The 22,897-nt window shown below is 44.6% G+C and overlaps 1 protein-coding gene across 5 annotated transcripts in view; it reads right to left on the bottom strand.

The window, feature by feature from the left end:
- The window catches only part of LOC110485507 (protein spire homolog 1), a 49,277-nt gene that overhangs the window by 20,971 nt on the left and 5,409 nt on the right, over positions 1 to 22,897 (bottom strand). For all 5 annotated transcript variants that reach the window (XM_021556592.3, XM_021556609.3, XM_090194368.1 and 2 more), the window contains exons 2-3: positions 20,645 to 20,673; positions 1,706 to 1,942 (exon numbers count right to left, since the gene is read on the bottom strand). In XM_021556592.3, the coding sequence (XP_021412267.2) occupies positions 1,706 to 1,942; positions 20,645 to 20,673 (266 nt within the window). The remainder of the gene's footprint in view (positions 1 to 1,705; positions 1,943 to 20,644; positions 20,674 to 22,897) is intronic.

The following is a 22,897-nucleotide window of genomic DNA, read 5'->3' as shown; positions in this document are numbered from 1 at the left end:
GATCTATGCTAGCTAGCTGGCTTTGACTATCCAACACAACACTGGAACTCTTTCAAGTCAAGGTAAGCTTTTGGTTTAACTGATTTATTGTCAGCGGGGCCCACTGGTGTAACTGCTAAACTGCTTACTGACTGACTGTACACTGTAACATTACTGCATGACTGTAGCGTGTTTACTAATGCGTTAGTTCTATTAGCTATGTTGACTATGATGTTACTTTAGCTAATATGGTGACAACGATGTAGGCTGTGTAGTGGTTATAATATGGTTTGGAACGCTTTTTTTAAACCTGGTCTCCTACAGTTGATGCGTTGTGCATTGAAGTCCACAAGCGAAGGAAAAAGGTGAGAAGAGGAAAACGCATAGATGTGAGAAGAAATACAACGTGGCTGCTATGAAAGTGAACTGTGTTTACGCTTGATCAGGGGTGTATTCATTCCGCCGATTCTGTTGAAAAACGTTTCTTAAATGGAATGAAACCGGGATAATCAGACATTAATTTGTCCAATAGAAACATTCGTTTGAAACTGTTGGACTAATGATTACACCCTAGATCAGCTAGATGCGGACAAGAGTTTGCAAGGTGGTATTGAATGTGTCACTTTCTGTCACCTCAGATTTTTCTCTACGCTGCAAACTTTCATTCATAGGCTAGGTTGTAGCAACCTCATGGTGGGAATAGGGAATATTTGAGTATCATGTAGTAGTCTGAACCTATCGATGCTACGTTGAAATGGGTGAATGGAATATGAATGACAGTCATCCAATATTCTCTAATAGAAATAATGCTAATTTTAAAAAACATTGTCCTCCCACCACTGCTATGGTTATTTAAACATCATTGGGGCATCTAAGGACTCACTGGGTGGATCTGGTATGATGTCTGTTCTCTCAACACTACTGGACATTTTTTATTATACCTTTATTTAACTAGACAAATTCTTATTTTCAATGACGGCCTAGGAACAGTGGGTTAACTGCCTGTTCAGGGGCAGAACGACAGATTTGTACCTTGTCAGCTCGGGGATTGCAACCTTCCGGTTACTAGTCCAACGCTCTAACCACTAGGCTACCCTGCCGCCCCGACATGCTGGGTGGATCTAGTATGATGTCTGTTCCCTCAACACTACTGGACAAGCTGGGTGGATCTAGTATGATGTTTGTTCCCTCAACACTACTGGACATGTTGGGTGGATCTAGTATGATGTCTGTTCTCTCAACACGACTGGACATGCTGGGTGGATCAGTATGATGTCTGTTCTCTCAACACGACTGGACATGCTGGGTGGATCAGTATGATGTCTGTTCTCTCAACACTACTGGACATGCTGAGTGGATCTAGTATAGATTATAGTCTCTACTACTGTACATGCTGGGTGGATCTAGTATAGACGATAGCCTCAATACTACTGGACATGCTGGGTGGATCTAGTATAGATTATAGTCTCAACACTACTGAACATGCTGGGTGGATCTAGTATAGATAATCGTCTCAACACTACTGGAGGAAAGACCCATACACAACAATTGCAGGCTCCAGTACCATGACCCTGACCTGATCACCACAATTTTGTAGTTGACTGCACTTGATGGCTTGACAGCAGAAAACATACTATTTCCTTATTAACCCTGTCATTCACCCATGTAGTGACATTTTGGCTTTTAATCATCAACCACCATCCTCCCCCAATCAACAGCTGCCTACCCTCAGGATGTCCCTGTAGCCACGAACATTACAGATGTTGATGGGGTCGTCTTCGGCCTCCTCCTCTTCCTCGGTGGCCTCGTAACCTTCGTCAGGGCAGGCGTCTCTCTCGGCCTCGCCCATGTTGGTCATGAGGTCTATGAGCTGCTCCAGGGGTGGGCTCAGCTCCCGCTCCTCGCTCTCCTTCAGTCCGTAGTCCAACGCCTTGTAGATCATGATGCCCAGAGACTCAATCACCTAAAGGACAGGACACAAGCAACAACACACACTGGTTATCATTATATTGCCATCCATTTACAGTGCCTTCGGAAAGTATTCAGACCCCTTGACATTTTCCACATTTTGTTACGTTACAGCCTTATTCTAAAATTGATTAACCTGTTGAGTGTAGGGGGCAGTATTTTGATGTTTGGATGAAAAACGTACCCAAATGAAACTGCCTATTTCTCAGGCCCAGAATCTAGAATATGCATAAAATTGTCAGATTAGTATAGAAAACACTCTAAAGTTTCTAAAACTGTCAAAATATTGTCTGAGTATAACAGAACTGATATTGCAGGCAAAAACCTGAGGAAAATCCAACCAGGAAGTGCCTAAGAGAAACGAATCTCCCTGTTCCATTTAAAGGGATATCAACCAGATTCCTTTCGCTATGGCTTCAACATGGTGTGAACAGTCTTTAGACATAGTTTCAGGCTTTTATTCTGAAAAAATGAGCGAGAACGATCACATCGCGTCAGTGGATGGCTGGGTGCCAGCAGAGTTTTGCATGCGCAACAGCTTGGAGCAGACATTTTCTCTCTCTCTCCTATTGAAAAAGCTACGGTCCGGTTGAAATATTATTGATTATTTATTGTAAAAACAACCTGAGGATTGATTATAAAAAACGTTTGACATTTTCTATGAACTTTACGGATACTATTTGGAATTTGTCTGCCCGTCATGACCTGCACGAGCCTGTGGATTTCTGAACAAAACGCGCCAGCCAAATGGAGGTTTTTGAATATAAAAATGATCTTTATCGAAAAAAAGGAACATTTATTGTGTACCTGGGAGTCTCGTGAGAGCAAACATCTAAAGATCAAAGGTAAGCGATTCATTTTATTGCTTTTCTGACTTTCGTGACCAATCTACTTTGCTGCTAGCCGTTTGTAATGTTTTGTCTGCTGAGAGAGATGTCCTAACATAAACGATTGGATAACTTTTGCTGTTAAGCGTTTTTGAAATCTGACACGCCAGGTAAGCTGTGTTTTGCTATATTGCACTTGTGATTTCATGAAAAGTAAATATTTTTAGTAATTTAATTTGAATTTGGCGCTCTGCAATTCAGCAGATGTTGATGAAAATGATCCCGCTAACAACAGTGCACCAAGAAGTTAAATAAATACAAATCCTCAGCAATCTACACACAATACCCCACAATGACAACGCAAAAAGTGTTTATTTTTGCAAATGTATAAAAAACAAAAACAGAAATACCTTATTTACATAAGTACTCAGACCCTTAGCTCAATTTCGAGTCTCATAGCAGAGGTGCATCCTGTTTCCATTGATCATCCTTGAGATGCTTCTACAACTTGATTGGAGTCCACCTGGGGTAAATTCAATTGATTGGACATGATTTGGAAAGGCACACACCTGTCTATGGTCCCACAGTTGACAATGCATGTCGATGCTCTAAGGAATTGTCCTTAGAGCATTGAGAGGATTGTGTCGAGGCACAGATCTGGGGAAGGGTACCAAAGAATGTCTGCATCATTGAAGGTCCCCAAGAACACAATGGCCTCCATCATTCTTCCCCCAACACTCTTCCTAGAGCTGGCTGCCCAGCCAAACTAAGTAATCGGGGGAGAAAGGCCTTGGTCAGGGAGGTGACCAAGAACCCGATGGTCACACAGGAGAAACTTCAAGGACAACCATCTCTGCAGCACTCCACCAATCAGGCCTTTATGGTAGAGTGGCCAGACAGAAGCCACTCCTCAGTAAAATGCACATGACAGCCCGCTTGGAGTTTGCCAAAAGGCACCTAAAGACTCAGACCATAAGAAACAAGATTCTCTGTTCTGATGAAACCAAGATTGAACTCTTTGGCCTGAATGCCAAGCGTCGCGTCTGGAGGAAACCTGGCACCATCCTTACGGTGAAGCATGGTGGAGGCAGCATCATGCTGTGGGGACGTTTTTCAGTGACAGGGACTGGGAGACTAGTTGGGATCGAGGGAAAGATGAACAGAGCAAAGTACAGAGAGATCCTTGATGAAAACCTGCTCCAGAGCGCTCAGGACCTCAGACTGGGGGAGAAGGTTCACCTTCAACAGGACAACGACCCTAAGGACACAGCCAAGATAACACAGGAGTGGCTTCGGGACAAGTCTCTGAATGTCCTTGAGTGGCCCAGCCAGAGCCGGGACTTGAACCCGATTTGAACATCTCTGGAGAGACCAGAAAATAGCTGTGCAGCGACGCATTGTCATTATGGGGTATTGTGTGTAGATTGATGAGGGGTTTCATACATTTTAGAATAAGGCTGTAACATAACAAAATGTGGAAAAAGTCAAGGGGTCTGAATACTTTCCAAAGGCACTGTATGTTCCTCATAGACATCCAAGAATCATGCCAAAACGACAATGTCTTCATGTTTTTAATAAATGGATTTTGAATAATTTGCCTTGATTTGTGTTATTCAGCTGTTAATCTCCAGGAAAACAACAGTAAATATGAGTTTGTGTCTTCGTTCCCTGTTATGTAATATATATAATCTCCTTTCATTATCCTGCACAAGACTGTCCCATGCTTTCAGCTGTAGCATGTGCTACACAAACACATGAGCCTTTCATTCAAGTGAACAACCCAACCTTTAAAAGCAAGGCAGACTTTAACAGATTAGTCAGTAATAACGTGACTTGACTGAGCCAGCAGAGATTACTGGCCATTATAAACTGGGTGGTTCAAGCCCTGAATGCTGATTGGCTGACAACCGTGGTATATCAGATGACGAAACACTCATTGTTACTGCTCTAATTACATTTGTAAACAGTTTATAATAGCAATAAGGCACCTCGGTGGTTTGTGATATATGGCCAATGTACCACAAGTATATATACTATATACCACACCCCCTCGGGCCTTATTGCTTAATAATAAGGACACAATGACACAAATACTGTTAGGTTCTAATTCTGAGAGTAAAAAAACTCTACGGACACTATGAAAGCTTAACCAGGTTTATTCTCCCAGAGGATCAATACAGCTGCATCAGACGAAACATGTTTCCACCAACACAAGTATATATACTCCAATTTAGATGCACTCCACCTTCTCTCCAATCCTTACATCTATTATGGCTCGGCAGGAAGACGAAGTAAGACAAAGTAATAGGGTAATAAACCATAATTTCTCCCTTAAGGAGATCTGACCTGGCCTCAACCCATCATTTGCCTAATCTACAGATGTCCATCTGTCTATAGCAATCCTGTGACTTCCTCCCGTCCACCCAGCACATTCCAAAGCCATCTGGCTCCTACAGATAACCATTAACTTCTGATGTAAAAACCAGTCTCTAGGATAGCAATGTTCCAAGTTTAACCCAGAATCCAACAATATTTAAGATGATAAAACCAACAAATATTCAAGAGCTTCAGAGGAGTGATTTAAATCTTATGCATGCATTTATTAAATCAAGAATATCTGTATTGTTTTAATGTATTTCTTTATAGAATCGCAGCAGCGCAAATGGTTCTGGAGGAGCTGCAGCAAGCCTGATAAATTGACATAAATGTGCCAAAGTTATAGTTACTCCTGTCTGTTCAGAAAGGATTGAAATAATTTCAAATAGCCTACTTCACCATGACAAAGCCCAAAATATTGCCACAGAGGATAAATAGCTTATTTTAAAAATAGCCTAGCTGTGGAGTGTAGCTCAATAACAAGGCCTAGCCTACAGTTGGGAACAAGCTGCAAATCTGTCAGTAAACAGCATGCAGGCAAAACTGGCCTTTCGCAATATTTCAAATAGCCTACAATCACGGGAAAACACAGGTTGGAAAGCAAATGTCTCCTGCTGAACAGAGAAGACTCTAATCTGTCCGCTATAGGCGATCAATATACAGTGATCCCTTGACTTTTTTCACGTTTTGTTACTGTACAGCCTTATTCTAAAATGGATTAAATTGTCCCCCCCCCCCCCTCATCAATATACACACAACACCCCATAATGACAAAGCAAAAACGTGTTTTTGACATTTTTGCAAATTCATTAATTGATTCCCCCCAAAAGTATTCAGATCCTTTATTCAGTACTTTGTTGAAGCACCTTTGGCAGCAATTACAGCCTCAAGTCTTCTTGGGTATGATGCTACAAGCTTGGCACACTGGTATTTGGGGAGTTTCTCCCATTCTTGTCTGCAGATCCTCTCAAGCTCTGTCAGGTTGGATGGGGAACATCGCTGCACAGCTATTTTCAGGTCTATTTTTTGGTAACCTTCCCCATTTTAATTTTAATTTGACCTTTATTAAACTAGGCAAGTCAGTTAAGAACAAATTCTTATTTTCAATGACAGCCTAGGAACAGCGGGTTAACTGCCTGTTCAGGGGCAGAACGACAGATTTGTACCATGTCAGCTCGGGGACTTGAACTTGCAACCTTCCGGTTCCTAGTCCAACACTCTAACCACTAGGCTACCCTGTGGGACCTTATATAGATAGGTGTGTGACTTTCCAAATCATATCCAATCAATTGAATTTATCACAGGTCAAGTTGTAGAATCAAGTTGTAGAAACACATCAGAGACTGTAACGTTCTTTGCTTCACGGAAACATGGCTCACTCGAGAGACGCTAACGGAATCGGTGCAGCCAGCTGGTTTCTTCACGCATCGGGCCGACAGAAACAAACATCTTTCTGGTAAGAGGGGCGGGGGTGTATGCCTTATGGTTAACGAGACGTGGTGTGGTCACAACAACATACAGGAACTCAAGTCCTTCTGTTCACCTGATTTAGAATTCCTCACAGTCAAATGTCGACAACATTATCTACCAAGGGAATTCTCTTAGATTATAATCACAGCCATATATATCCCCCCCCCAAGCAGTCACATCGATGGCTCTGAACAATCTTTATTTGACTCTTTGCAAACTGGAAACCACATATCCTGAGGCTGCACTCATTGTAGCTGGGGATTTTAACAAGGCTAATCTGAAAACAAGACTCCCTAAATTGTATCAGCATATCGATTGCGCAACCAGGGCTGGTAAAATCTTGGATCATTGCTATTCTAACTTCCGCGGCGCATATAAGGCCCTCCCCCGCCCTCCTTTCGGAAAAGCTGACCACGACTCCATTTTGTTGCTCCCTGCCTACAGACAGAAGCTAAAACAAGAAGCTCCCGCGCTCAGGTCTGTTCAACGCTAGTCCGACCAATCTGATTCCACGCTCCAAGACTGCTTCCATCACGTGGACTGGGATATGTTCCGCATTGCATCCAACAACAACATTGACGAATACGCTGATTCGGTGAGCGAGTTCAATAGAACGTGCATTGAAGATGTCGTTCCCATAGCAACGATTAAAACATTCCCAAACCAGAAACCGTGGATTGATGGCAGCATTCGCATGAAATTGAAAGCACGAACCACTGCTTTTAACCAGGGCAAGGTGACCGGAAACATGACTGAATACAAACAGTGTAGCTATTCCCTCTGTAAGGCAATCAAACAAGCTAAGCGTCAGTATAGAGACAAAGTTGAGTCGCAATTCAACGGCTCAGACACGAGGTATGTGGCAGGGTCTACAGTCAATCACGGATTACAAAAAGAAAACCAGCCCCGTCACGGACCAGGATGTCTTGCTCCCAGGCAGACTAAATAACTTTTTTGCCCGCTTTGAGGACAATACAGTGCTACTGACACGGCCCGCAACCAAAACATGCGGACTCTCCTTCACTGCAGCCGAGGTGAGTAAAACATTTAAACGTGTTAACCCTCGCAAGGCTGCAGGCCCAGACGGCATCCCCAGCCGCTCCCTCAGAGCATGCGCAGACCAGCTGGCTGGTGTGTTTACGGACATATTCAATCAATCCTTATCCCAGTCTGCTGTTCCCACATGCTTCAAGAGGGCCACCATTGTTCCTGTTCCCAAGAAAGCTAAGGTAACTAGGCTAAACGACTACCTCCCCGTAGCACTCACTTCCGTCATCATGAAGTGCTTTGAGAGACTAGTCAAGGACCATATCACCTCCACCCTACCTGACACCCTAGACCCACTCCAATTTGCTTACCGTCCACAGACGATGCAATCTCAACCTCACTGCACACTGCCCTAATCCATCTGGACAAGAGGAATACCTACGTGAGAATGCTGTTCATCGACTACAGCTCAGCATTTAACACCATAGTACCCTCCAAACTTGTCATCAAGCCCTGGGTCTCGAACCCGCCCTGTGCAACTGGGTACTGGACTTCCTGACAGGCCGCCCCCAGGTGGTGAGGGTAGGTAACAACATCTCCAACCCGCTGATCCTCAACACTGGGGCTCCACAAGGGTGCGTTCTGAGCCCTCTCCTGTACTCCCTGTTCATCCACGACTGCGTGGCCATGCACGCCTCCAACTCAATAATCAAGTTTGCGGATGACACTACAGTGGTAGGCTTGATTACCAACCACGACGAGACGGCCTACAGGGAGGAGGTGAGGGCCCTCGTAGTGTGGTGTCAGGAAAATAACCTCACACTCAACGTCAACAAAACAAAGGAGATGATTGTGGACTTCAGGAAACAGCAGAGGGAGCACCCCCCTGTCCACATTGATAGGACAGTAGTGGCGAGGGTAGTAAGTTAAGTTCCTCGGCGTACACATCACAGACAAACTGAATTGGTCCACCCACACAGACAGCATCGTGAAGAAGGCGCAGCAGCGCCTCTTCAACCTCAGGAGGCTGAAGAAATTCGGCTTGTCACCAAAAGCACTCACAAACTTCTACAGATGCACAATCGAGAGCATCCTGTCGGGCTGTATCACCGCCTGGTACGGCAACTGCTCCGCCCACAACCGTAAGGCTCTCCAGAGGGTAGTGAGGTCTGCACAACGCATCACCGGGGGCAAACTACCTGCCCTCAAGGACACCTACACCACCCGATGTCACAGGAAGGCCATAAAGATCATCAAGGACAACAACCACCCGAGCCACTGCCTGTTCACCCCGCTATCATCCAGAAGGCGAGGTCAGTACAGGTGCATCAAAGCAGGGACCGAGAGACTGAAAAACAGCTTCTATTTCAAGGCCATCAGACTGTTAAACAGCCACCACTAACATTGAGTGGCTGCTGCCAACACACTGACTCAACTCCAACCACTTTAATAATGAGAATTGATGGGAATTGATGTAAATATATCACTAGCCACTTTAAACAATGCTACTTAATATAATGTTTACATACCCTACATTATTCATCGCATATGTATATGTATATACTGTACTCTATATCATCTACTGCATCTTTATGTAATACATGTATCACTAGCCACTTTAAACTATGCCACTTTGTTTACATACCCTACATTACTCATCTCACATGGATATACTGTACTCGATACCATCTACTGCATCTTGCCTATGCCGTTCTGTACCATCATTCATTCATATCTTTATGTACATATTCTTTATCCCTTTACACGTGTGTGTATAAGGTAGTAGTTTTGGAATTGTTAGTTAGATTACTCGTTGGTTATTACTGCATTGTCGGAACTAGAAGCACAAGCATTTCGCTACATTCCCATTAACATCTGCTAACCATGTGTATGTGACAAATAAATTTGATTTGATTTTTGATCTGATCAAGGATGATCAATGGAAACAGGTTGCATCTGAGCTAAATGTTGAGTTTCATAGCAAAGGGTCTGAATACTTATGTAAATAAGTTATTTCTTTACTTTATTTTAATTCATGGGGGGGGGGGGGGGGGGGGGGGTTGAATCATGACGTCAGTGATCTTCAGGTCAGGAGTCCTAGCAAGAGGCCAGAGTTCCCCACTTGGAATTCTGAGTAGGATGACCATTCAAAACAAATTTTCCCAGGGGAACTCGTTTTTCCCAGATTTCCCAAATGTCTTGAACGCACTAAAGTCTGACCCAGTTCCGAGTTCCCAGTTGTTTTGAACGTGCCATTAAAAAAAAAGTCTCCAGTCATGTAAAATGACATAGAATTGCATGAAATGCGTTTATAAAAGGCCACAAAAAAATTTCCCCCATGGCTGCAACTTCTGTAAGTGCCTCTACTCTACTGCTCTATGTCACTACGCAAATGTGATGATATGCATGCAATGCTTTATTATAAAGGTGATTTTCTTTTCTCATGCTTTCCTCAGAGCTCCCCATGTCACCGCTCTCTCACGCTCACTTTTTCGTTCCTGGACCCCTGATTTACAAATGAAGGACCGCTTAAGTCCAAATCTAATAGGTGTGTGAGAAAGATGTTAGCAGTCCCAGTCAATGCAGTGAAGCGGCTTCCCTTTGTTAAATCAGGTGAATCTGGCCTCTGAATGGCAGATCATGGAGAATGAGGCCAGAGCTGGCCTAGCGTGCCAAGCCCGAGACAAAAGACTGACGGAGAAATCACACCGGATTACACTGCAAACCTGAATGCTGCTGATGAACAGTGAGAAGGGAGAGAGAGAAAAGGAGAAAGAGGGGGAGAGAGAAAAAAGGAGAAAGAGGGGAAGAGAGAAAAGGAGAAAGAGGGGGAGAGAGAAAAGGAGAAAGAGGGGGAGAGAGAAAAAGCGATGGAGGGACAGGGAATAAAGATAGAAATAGGGAGGGAGAGAAGGAAAGAAAATGAAGAGAAGTGAGAGAAAGGAAGAGAGAAAAAGAGCAAGAAAGTAAGAGAAAAGAGGGAGGGGTTTGGTGTGTTTTTGTAGATCAGACTTCATGGGCAAGGTCACAGGACCCTGTTCAGATCAATAATCATCCAGAAGGATTGATGTGAGTGGATCTGTCCTGACCTCCTCTAGAACACAGAACACTACCCTGGCTCAGTGGGAACCTGGGGACCTCTGCACCCTGACGAGGATAGGCCCTCGTTGTCTGGCTACACCCCACCCTACCCTGCCCTGCTCTTCCCTACCTCCCCTCTGATGTTACACCCCACCTCACTCTCCAGTCTCTGCTGTTACACGCCCCGCCAGAGACACACAACAACACCATCTCTCCCCTGTGCTATGAGACCAGTCACTCTCAAATCCAAAATACTAAAGTCCGCCTATAAACTCTAAGCAGCTTTCATCCAGACTGCATTGTAGAACAACCCAAAGTGAACCTAGCTGTGATAGGCCCGACAGACACTAGGCAAGCCAAGTTTAGTCAAGAGGAACTTCAAGCCTCTATTGTTGAGGTGTGTTTGACATTGTTCCTTGCGAGTCAAAGGTCATAGTATGAACCATGCATAGCATCCAGTCTGAAGAGCGAAGACAGAACAAAGGAATCAGAACACTGAGAAGAATCCCTCAGAAGAATGATGCACCCAATAAACATGTAGGGAAACTTCTAGAGCATGGACAATAATGACTCAGTTAAATCCTTACGGTTCTCAGAAAAAGACGTATGCGTGGGAGGTAGCCTAAACTGTAGGTAGATGCCTAAACATTGACTGTGCAGTTTTGATTGATTCCAGCTCTACATAAGACAACCCCAGGATCTGAGCAGCCTGTTAATTGATAGCTATAGCATGGTTTAAGTAGGTAGAAGACAGGGTGGTTTTAACAGCAATAACTAGTATTTATTCCCTCAGTCAGGAGGAGAGCAAACACACACATGACTGTTCTAATGATTCATCACACTCTCCTTTCTTCGCGGACTTGTGACTAAACTAAGTGAAGGAATGGGGAGGAGGGAGGAAGGAGTGGGTGTCAAGAGATTGTGGATTTTAACTGTGCAGTGAAGCGCAGCCATGAGCAGGTAAAAGAACATCAAACAGACTGTGTTCCTCACATGGCTGTCACAAAGATGACGAGAAAGAGAGCCAGAGCGAAAGAGAGAGAGAGTGAGCTGATCACGGGGCAGGGAATGGTTCTGCCACACGCATACATGTTTTCTTCACACGCAATCCAACCTTTCCCTGTAAATACCATACCAGTACCACACCCTCCTGAGGTCAACATGAATATCTTAACATACCACACCCTACCAAGGTTAGAGGTTTTAAATAGTCCAGATAGATCGAACTACTGTGTGTTAGGATGCCTCTGTGCAGCTTTCTGTCATTAAAGCCCACATGCAGTCTTTGTCATTTATTTTCAAATCATCACTGTATGTCATTTATATCACTCTGTGTATTTATTTAATGAAAATAACTCCAAAATATATATTTTGTATCATTTATTTCCCTGACCCTCTTTTGGCCCTTGTAATGCTCCAACACAAAAGGACATTATAATATTTGTTCACAATTTCAGTGTTATTTCAACCTAGTGTGGAAAGAACAAAAAACAAACAGGAAATCCTGTTTATAACTGCACTCCCCCTTTAACACCTTCTTTGACCATGGAGACGTCTCCCTCAAGCCTCTGCCTAGACCTCTGCTATGGGCTCAACCTGTTTCCTTTCCACAATCAGGGGAATGAATACCACTGATTGAGACTAGAATTGAATAGATACTTTGTCAATTTTAAACAGCAACCTGCTCGGCCTGTATGAAATCTGTACCTTTTCAGTAGCTATGTGACTGTGTGAGGCTAGCAGTTATGTCAACATGGCCACTCTTGTGCATCAACAACCACAAATACGAATCTTCCATCTTCCACAGTCAAAAGTCTGCTGGCTCAGCATCATTCAGCCTCACACAAAGACACTAATATGGTTTACATTCAGGGCCAAATCCCATTCCATCTCTTACTTTTGATTCCTGAGGAGGGCTACAATGATTTCTGTGGGATAATGGATTTTTATTTTACATAACCCACTGCCATAACGCCCTGGCTTCAGTTTACCCGTGTAAACTAGCATATTGTGTCTGTAATGAACACGATGGGAGACAGAGACCTGGTTTCAAGCGGAGGGCGCAGCAGGTGTTTATTGTAAAGGACCACAGGAGGAGGCAGGTAGCTGGGTCCAGGGGCAGGCAGAAGGTCATACACAGGGGTCCAAAAAGGCAACAGTACAGGCAGGGAATAGGCATCGTTAGTGAGGCAGGCTAAAACTATCATACACAGGAGGATTAAATTACAGGAAACCAAGCACTCCGACTAGAAGTGTGTCACAAAACAAACAATAACTCACAATTATGGGGTGCAAATAACTGAACTAAATAGTGTGTGATAATGACATACAGGTGTGTGAACAGGTGATCAGAATTCAGGTGATTGGGATCTGGAGAGTGAGCTGCATTCAGGGGATCTATGTGTTTGAGAGTGTGAGCTGGAAAGTGGGCTGGAAAGTGAGCTGTGTTCAGGGGCTCTACATGTTTGAGAGTGTGACTTGGAAACAGACGTTACAGTGTCAAGGTGTCATGTTGTCTTCAAATTCAGAGTGTTTAATAGTCACAGGGTTGCAGGTGTGATTGCAGGGTATAGTGAAATTCTTACATGCTGACCAGACTGGACACATCGAGCGCGCGAGCGTTGCAAAATAAATGTAGAAATCCATGTTATTCAATTATTGCACCCACACTGCTCGCGCGCGCCAACGAGCATCTGCGACGCCAAGGGCTAAAATAGAAGTCGTTCCTATTTCTGACGCAGATCGCGCTGAAAGTCCTGCCTCTCCCATCTCCTCATTGGCTTACAGAAACAGGTACCCACGTGCCATCTCCTCATTGGTTATACCCACGTGGGTGATTGAAAGACAAACTTTGTTGCGGGTTGTCGTGGTAATACTATGAACGTTTAGATGCGATCACCATATAAGTTCAAAGATGAAAAAGCCTGGAAGGAGGAGAGATGACTAGAAACGATTTGGTTGGCCGTTTTTATGTGTGGATTAATTGTTGGAGTAGAGGTCCTTGTGCATTTCAGGTAAAATAACAACTTAATGTTTATATCCCAGGACAAATTAGCTAGCAAAAGCAAGCTAGCTAAATAGGACAAATTAACGTTAGCTAGCAATCGCAAGCTAACTAGCTAAATTACCATACATGTTTAATGCTTTTCGACCTGTTCCCAAATTAATGTCATTGGTTCAGAGTTTGTCTTGATATTTTAACCTGCGTGTCGTGATCGGGTTTGGTGTGGGGGGGGCAAAATAAATGTATGCACGATAGCACACGCGCACAGCCGGTTTGTGTTCCGTGTTAGGCTTCAAGCTCCAACAAGCAGGACTAAGTGAAATAAAATAATGAAAATGGTAATAAAAAAACAACAATATAAATCATTAAACCATGGAGTGGTTATGGTCAGTGGGACTTAATACATTCAAGATCACATTTCATAGTACAAAACCTCAGGTATAAACAATGAATAACTGAAGGCCTAATAAACCACTCCAGTTGGGAGAGGAACCTTTAATCTTGTCTTCCCATATCAAGCCCAGGGTTCTGACAGGAGAGTGAGGGAGTAAAAACACTCTCCTCGGGATAGGTTGTTCTCAGCTTGTCTCTGCTCCACTGACCTCTGAGAATTAACTTTGCATCCCAAATGGCACCCTATTTCCTATGTAGTGCCCTAAATGTGATGTTATTTGGGACGCGACCTACTGTAAGGCTGACAGTTCCACTGTCCTCTCTCAGAAGGCTATGATAGGTCACTAAGTTTGGCTCACAACAAGGAAAGCTGGGAAAGAGTCCTTCATAGGGTTGCAAAAGGGAGGGTATGACAGGAGGTTGGTGGCACCTTAATTGAGGAGGAAAGGCATGTGGTAATGACTGGAGCGGAATAGGTGGAATGGTATCAAATACATCAAACACATGGTTTCCATGGTTTCCAGGTGTTTGATGCCATTCCATTTGCTCTGTTCCGGCCATTATTATGAGCCGTTATCTCCTCAGCAGCCTTCACTGGAGGTTATATTACTGGAAACTTTCAAAGTTTACCAGAAAATACCAGAATATTGGTAACTTTCAAGGATTTTATGTAATCTATCACAAGACATCTAGTGACCATTTTGGGTATCACCGGCGTCTGTAATTATATCAAATCAAATTGTATTTGTCATATGAGCCGAATACAACAGTGAAATGTTTACTTACAAGCCCTTAACCAACAATGCAGTTTTAAGAAAATACCTAAATAAATAAATAAAGATAACAAATAATTAAAAAGCAGCAGTAAATAATCGCGAGGCTTTATACAGGGGGTACCGGTACAGAGTCAATGTGGAGGCTATATACAGGGGCTACCGGTACAGAGTCAATGTGGAGGCTATATACAGGGGGTACTGGTACAGAGTCAATGTGGAGGCTATATACAGGGGGTACTGGTACAGAGTCAATGTGGAGGCTTTATACAGGGGGTATCGGTACAGAGTCAATGTGGAGGCTATATACAGGGGGTACTGGTACAGAGTCAATGTGGAGGCTATATACAGGGGGTACTGGTACAGAGTCAATGTGGAGGCTTTATACAGGGGCTACCGGTACAGAGTCAATGTGGAGGCTATATACAGGGGGTACCGGTACAGAGTCAATGTGGAGGCTATATACAGGGGCTACCGGTACAGAGTCAATGTGGAGGCTATATACAGGGGGTACTGGTACAGAGTCAATGTGGAGGCTATATACAGGGGGTACTGGTACAGAGTCAATGTGGAGGCTTTATACAGGGGCTACCGGTACAGAGTCAATGTGGAGGCTATATACAGGGGGTACCGGTACAGAGTCAATGTGGAGGCTATATACAGGGGCTACCGGTACAGAGTCAATGTGGAGGCTATATACAGGGGGTACTGGTACAGAGTCAATGTGGAGGCTATATACAGGGGGTACTGGTACAGAGTCAATGTGGAGGCTTTATACAGGGGCTACCGGTACAGAGTCAATGTGGAGGCTATATACAGGGGGTACCGGTACAGAGTCAATGTGGAGGCTATATACAGGGGCTACCGGTACAGAGTCAATGTGGAGGCTATATACAGGGGGTACTGGTACAGAGTCAATGTGGAGGCTATATACAGGGGGTACCGGTACAGAGTCAATGTGGAGGCTATATACAGGGGGTACTGGTACAGAGTCAATGTGGAGGCTATATACAGGGGGTACCGGTACAGAGTCAATGTGCGGGGGCACCAGTTAATCGAGGTAATTGAGGTAATATGTACATGTAGGTAGAGTTTTTAAAGTGACTATGCTTGGACCTAGACTTGGCGCTCCAGTACCGGTAGCCGTGCGGTAGCAGAGAGAACAGTCTATGACTAGGGTGGCTGGAGTCTTTGACACTGTCAAAGGCCCTCTATGTGGCCTTATAAAATCAAATGACATTTTATTTGTCACATGCGCCGAATAGAACAGGTGTAGGTAGATCTTACCGTAAAATGCTTACTTACAACCCCATAACCAAAAATGCACCGTTTTTTATTTAACGTAAGAAAATATTTGGTAAAAAAATAAATAAAATAAAAAACATTTAACACTTATTTATTTTACTATGTCAATATCTCTTTGTTATAAATATTTTTGGTGTCAAGCTGGTAAATTTGGTCCCAAAAATAAAGCAAAGACAAGATACTGAAGATTCCAGTAACTTTGGTAAATTACCGGTAGCTTACTAGCTTTGTAACCCTAGTCCAACTCTACAAGGGTGTGTGTAGATATGTGTGACCTAGTGCATATATGAAATGGCACCCTACTTCCAATCCCTACGCTCTTGCACTACTTTTTTCCAGAGAGTGGTAGAGAGTAGTGCACTATAGGGTGCTATTTCAGACGTTGACCACGTGTAGTAGCCTACATGGTACTCCGGTGCAGGGCCAGATCTTTGCTATTAGTGTGTTAATCAATTATTTGAATCGGCGCTAAAAGATTTTAGATAATTAAACTATTGGAGAAAATAATAATTTGAGAAATGAACGGTTTGCAATTATACCTCCTCATTAGTCCTATCACAGGAAATAAATCAGACTGCACAGCAGCCCCAGTAAACATGAAGTCCTTTAGCTGGCAGAAACCTAACAGGAAGCCACTGTCAGACCATGTATTTCTGGTCTAAGTGTTTTTTACATACCATCAACAGTAGTCTCTCCTAATAGAATGTTACAAAAAATCTAACATAGTACCTAGCCAGAGCACATAATATTGGGTTCTGGGTTCCAAGAGATACACTAAATGGCCCAAAGAATGTGGACACCTGCTTGTCGAACATCTCATTCCAAAATCATGGGCATTAATACGGAGCTTGGCATTGTGCATGGTGATCTTAGACTTGTGTGTGGCCATGGGGAACCCATTTCATGAAGCTCCCCAAGAACAGTTCTTGTGCTGACGTTGCTTCCAGAGGTAGTTTGGAACTCGGTAGTGAGTGTTGCTACCGAGGACAGATGATTTTTACTCGCTACACACTTCAGCACTCAGCGGTCCCGTTCTGTCAGTTTCCACTTCACAATAACATCACTTACAGTTGAACGTGGAAGCTCTAGCAGGGCAGACATTTTATGAACTGACTTGTTGGAAAGGTGGCATCTTATGACAGTGCCACATTGAAAGTCACTGAGCTGGTGGAAAAATAGTGGAAAAGGTGGAAAAATATGCCATTCTTCCCTTGAACAAGGCAGTTAACCTCCAAACAACAACTGCTCCCCGGGCGCCGATGACGTGGACGTTGATTAGGGCAGCCCCCCGCACCTCTCTGATTCAGAGAGGGGAAGACACATTTCGGTTGAATGCATTCAGTTGTGCAACTGAGTACGTATCTCCTTTGCAAGAAATCAATCTATACAATACATAATTGATGAATGACTTCACCCCTAATGTCTGAACTTGGTTTGAGGCAGTCAACAACGGATTGATGTTGCTTTTATTGTTATTGTTTATTTTTAAAGATCTGATTTGCCTCCATTATGTGTGGCTGGCCTGGCCCTGCTGAGAATCTGTGACCATACCTGTCTACATACCGTTCAGCTGTGTTTCTAGGTTCTGGGCCTGGAGCCATCAAGCCTCTCACTGGGAGTGGGTGTATAGGGGGCGGGTAATGGGAATGTGCACCACTTTGGGTCCCCGGGACCAGGAATGAGAAGCACTGCCTTCGAACAATGTCAAAATGTCCATGACCTTGAATGTACCTGACCCTCTGACCTATCTAAATGTATGTTCATGTAACTGTATGAAGCAATCTGAAATGGTAAATCCTGAAATGTGTAATAACTTGAAATATGAAATATGAAAACTGGGGGAAAAAACTTAATGACTAACTGTATCAACAACGAAAAAGAGAAGGGATTGATAGCAGAGGAGGGAAGGCAGGAAACCCTTCCATGTTCTTTAACGTCACCAGATAAGGGTTTTACAATAGTTTTCACGATCATTTCATAACAGAGTTTATAGGTAAAGTAGAGGGCCTTGCTCTAGAGTCAAAGTGGTGATTCGAGAGAAGGCAAGAGGAGAGACGTTGTGCTCAACCCCATGACCTCTGAATCATATGACTGACGTTCAACTCCGCCTGAGGGTTCAGCCGACACCCCCCCCTGATCCCCCGGCGTGTAACCACACACCCACTTTAACACACATTAAACTAAACCCATCAAACTATTTTCAAGATGGAATGAATGGGAATGTTCGTAATTTCTCGGACACAATATTCAATGTAATTGAATTATCAGCAGCTGATCAGAGAAGACAGTTTTTTCTTTGATCCTGTAGTTAATCAGTCCATTCATACTATTTCCAAAAGAGTGGTCATTACTATGACTAGTCATTACTATGTTAACTGCCATAATCGTCCTCCAAACTTCAAAGGCTAACTCTTAAAAATCCCCCTCCCTGAACAGTTGAACTACAACAGAGAGGAGGACCAGCCTGCCTGGGACATAATGAAAGTATGAAACATAACCCAGCAGTAAGAAGCAGTAAGAAGCAGTAAGAGTAGCAAGATCACGAGACCAGAAAGGTTTACCAACGCTGGAGGCATCAACAGTAGTGTTACCAAGAAGACTAGCATTCTTCAGGAGTCACACAGGGGTTGTTTCCCCTTTATGTGACGTGTTCTACCCCTGTACTGAATACCAGGGAAGTGAACCCATGACTAACACTAATCTACACACAAAGCAACGTGCTATCTGCTAGCTAGCCAAAATCCTGATTTTGGGTTGGCCTGTGAGCAACATTATTTTAGTTCTCATGGAGGGTGACGTCACTGCACTGTGGGATACCTAGTTATCATCTGCTACATGTATGTGGTTCTACTGTACCTCCATTGCACTCTCAGTGTCTGGACCAAGGGATAGTGGCTCAGCTGTCTCTGTCTGTCTTCATGTAGTACATTGTGCCACAACAACACAGGTTTCATATAGTTCAGTGTCATACAGCAGCATAGAAGAGATTGAATCACGTCAGTGACAGTGTTGGGGAAGTGGTGTGATCCAATCACGACCAATGTTTCTGAACTAAATTGCCCACACACACACACACACACGAGCTGTAATGCAATAAGACTGCTGGATCTGCAGTGATGTGGTGACAGTCAGAAGAGGGTGTTGGAATGAGGATAGACTTTCCAGTATTTTCTTTTCCTCAGCCAGGCTCTCACACATCACATCAGACACGGACTGACTGCACTAGGAGAACACATTTCTGCCATGAAGCAGCTTGGCAGGGATTTTGTTGACGCAGTTTCACTGCACATTCTCAGAGAGAGAGCGAGAGAGAGAGACTCTGTGTGTGTGTGTGCGTGTGCGTGTGCGTGTGCGTGTGTGTGTGTGTGTGTGTGTGTGTGTGTGTGTTCTATTCTCTCTCCACCTGCTCCCAGAGATCCATTACCAGGCAATCCCACACTACTCCAGGACTCCCAAAGTTCCACCCCACTGAAGACAGATTATTGGTGTTCAACAATACATTTAGCCCACCCTGAATACATGCAAGACACAGAGTAAACTGCAGTCATGTAGGATATTGATGGGAAATAGTTTCCTCATATCATATGCTCTAATACTACTAGCCTCGTGGTAGTGATGATGACGTACTAACAAACAAATATGCTAGCTAGACACGTCACCTGATACACTGAGAACAATAGCTATTGCTTCTCTTGAGCAGTAACCTCCTCCCCAGGCTGTGTGAGACTACTTGAACAGCACTGCTGTTTGCCCCTGAGAGGATAAATACAATTGTATTGAATGGAATTGAACTATTCCCATCACCATATCAGCTGGAGGAAGAGGCTGAGAAGAGGTTGCTGGGAAGGTAAATTACAATATAGCGCTCTAATTAGCCCTTTAGATGTCACCCAGAGCCAACATCAAAGGGGAGAGCTCGCACGGTGAAATTCATTTCGCTAGCCCAGTCAGTCAGACCAGCTGAGAGCCTAGAGAGTCTGTAGTGAAGGTCTATCTATCACTGATCTCCAAATAGACTCCATCATCGCTCCTGTTAGGACTTTGTTCTAGGTGTTATGATATATATTTTTTTCAGATGTTCTTGTTTTAGTGAATGTTTGCGTCTGTATTTGAAATTGCCTCACTGTCAATGACAGTCCCATGTTACACATAGTGTAGGTGTGGTCATATCCATTCTCTCTAGTCTGACCTCTGAGCTAGATGCTGTGAATGAGGTGTGCACTGCACAGACAGTATGGTAAAGCACTAATGAAACCACCACCACAATGCCCCTGGCAGCAGGTTGAGTGTCAGGCATGTCATCAAGCAGGATTAACACGCCCTATGTTTGTACAGATAGTATCCACCCACCACTGTTGCCGGCCCGGTTTTGCCAGGTAGAATTCCATTGGAACACGGTCGGCCCTCCTGCTCAACATCTCTCATTCGTATTATTACAGACATCTTCCCAGAAACAAGGAAGTCAGAAACATGCCACTCACCTCTGTTGATGTAGCTGGGATGGATTTACCTGTGGAGACACAGAGGAAAGTTGTGGTCAACAGGGAATTTATGCCTAAAGCAAAGCATCTTAAAATACATTGGCTTGGTTATGACCTGGATGTGAAACTATCTGTGACTGAGAAGGGCTACAATAAGACGTTAACAACTGGCCCAACCAACACAGCCTTTCAGGTCAAAAGAGAGCATGTATTGTTTTATACTAAACCTTTACTGTACCTAAAACAGAGGCCACAATTCAATCATTTGCAGGTCAATTCAAATGTGAAAATCATGCCGCTGGTTCACTCAGAATGTTTCCGTACACCGTATCTGCAGGACAGATGTATGTGTCGATAATTCAATATGACAGTGTCTGCAGAGGAACCAGCATGTGAGGCGTCAGTTTGAACATGGTTAACAGGTCAACACCTCAGATTCAGCCTGAACATTCTCATTGAACCTGCAGTGTATTTTCCCCCTTAATCTGTTTTATTGCTTTCATCTGGGCCTGATATGTCATGAGATACTGTATGCAGTTAGGTCTCGCACATGAACCACCCCTGGGCGGCTGGCTGCAGTTGCCATGGCAACTCACTGGGAACTCAAACGCCGATCAGCCCGAGTCAGAAGGCCGACGAACAACAAAGGCTCCGGTGACTCCATGATGGAGTCACTAAGTGGCCATCAGCCATGAAGATAATCTGCTCAGTCAAACAAGGTTATTATTATCAGACCGTCAGAAAACAAAAGCTGTTTAATCAAGTGAGGCGGAACCCCCATCTTGAGCAAAATAGGTCAAGTACAACACACGTGCATTATACCACAGACTACCATGGGTCTAACCTTGCCTATATGCTGTAGCACAGTAGTTAATAGGGCCAGGATTATTTATATGACCGTAAACCTGACCAGGAAAAACAGGGTCCATGGAAAGAGAAGAAGGAAGAAGATTGAGGAATGTGTCGTGAAGACAACATCATTTACTGGGTCACAGTCAATGAAAGCAGCAGTTCATTCTCACCACTTGGTTGGTGGCATGTGACTACTGATGACGCCCTGTCTCTGCCTCTCTCGCTGCATCTGCCTCTGCCTCTGCCAGTCAGTCTCTCTCTCACTGCCTCTGCCAGTCAGTCTCTCTCTCACTGCCAGTCAGTCTTTGGCACTGCCTCTACCTCTGTCACTGCCTCTACCTCTGTCACTGCCAGTCAGCCTCTGTCACTGCCTCTGCCAGTCAGCCTCTGCCTCTGCCAGTCAGCCTCGGTCACTGCCTCTGCCAGTCAGCCTCGGTCACTGCCTCTGCCAGTCAGCCTCGGTCACTGCCTCTGCCTGTCAGCCTCGGTCACTGCCTATACCTCTACCAGTCAGTCTCTGTCACTGCCTCTGCCTGTCAGCCTCGGTCACTGCCTCTGCCTGTCAGCCTCGGTCACTGCCTCTGCCTGTCAGCCTCGGTCACTGCCTCTGCCTGTCAGCCTCGGTCACTGCCTCTGCCTGTCAGCCTCTGTTACTGCCTATACCTCTACCAGTCAGTCTCTGTCACTGCCTCTGCCTGTCAGCCTCGGTCACTGCCTCTGCCTGTCAGCCTCTGTTACTGCCTCTGCCTGTCAGCCTCTGTTACTGCCTCTGCCTGTCAGCCTCTGTTACTGCCTCTGCCTGTCAGCCTCTGTTACTGCCTATACCTCTGCCAGTCAGTCGCTGTGATTGCCTCTACCAGTCAGTCACTGCCTCTACCTCTGCCAGTCAGCCTCTGTCACTGCCTCTGCCAGTCAGCCTCTGTCACTGCCTCTGCCAGTCAGCCTCTGTCACTGCCTCTGCCAGTCAGCCTCTGTCACTGCCTCTGCCAGTCAGCCTCTGTCACTGCCTCTGCCAGTCAGCCTCTGTCACTGCCTCTGCCAGTCAGCATGTCACTGCCACTGCCAGTCAGCATGTCACTGCCACTGCCAGTCGGCCTCTGTCACTGCCTCTACCTCTACCAGTCAGCCTTTGTCACTGCCTCTGCCAGTCAGCCTTTGTCACTGCCTCTGCCAGTCAGCCTCTGTCACTGCCAGTCAGCCTCTGTCACTGCCAGTCAGCCTCTGTCACTGCCTCTACCTCTGCCTCTGCCCGCATACACATAGCTAAAATTAATCAATAGACTTTATTGAAGAAACTTCTTGGTTAGGCCTAGATGTTCCTCCAAGCCACCACGTCATCGTCATGAAATGTTCATTAACTTCAATAACGTGACCAAGCAGATTATATTTTGATGACCCTCT

This window comes from Oncorhynchus mykiss, chromosome 2 (assembly GCF_057628025.1).
Source record: "Oncorhynchus mykiss isolate SJ-2025 chromosome 2, ASM5762802v1, whole genome shotgun sequence".
Classification (NCBI taxonomy): Eukaryota; Metazoa; Chordata; class Actinopteri; order Salmoniformes; family Salmonidae; genus Oncorhynchus; species Oncorhynchus mykiss.
The sequence above is the reverse complement of the archived record's forward strand: the minus strand, read 5'-3'. Positions and strand labels throughout refer to the sequence as shown.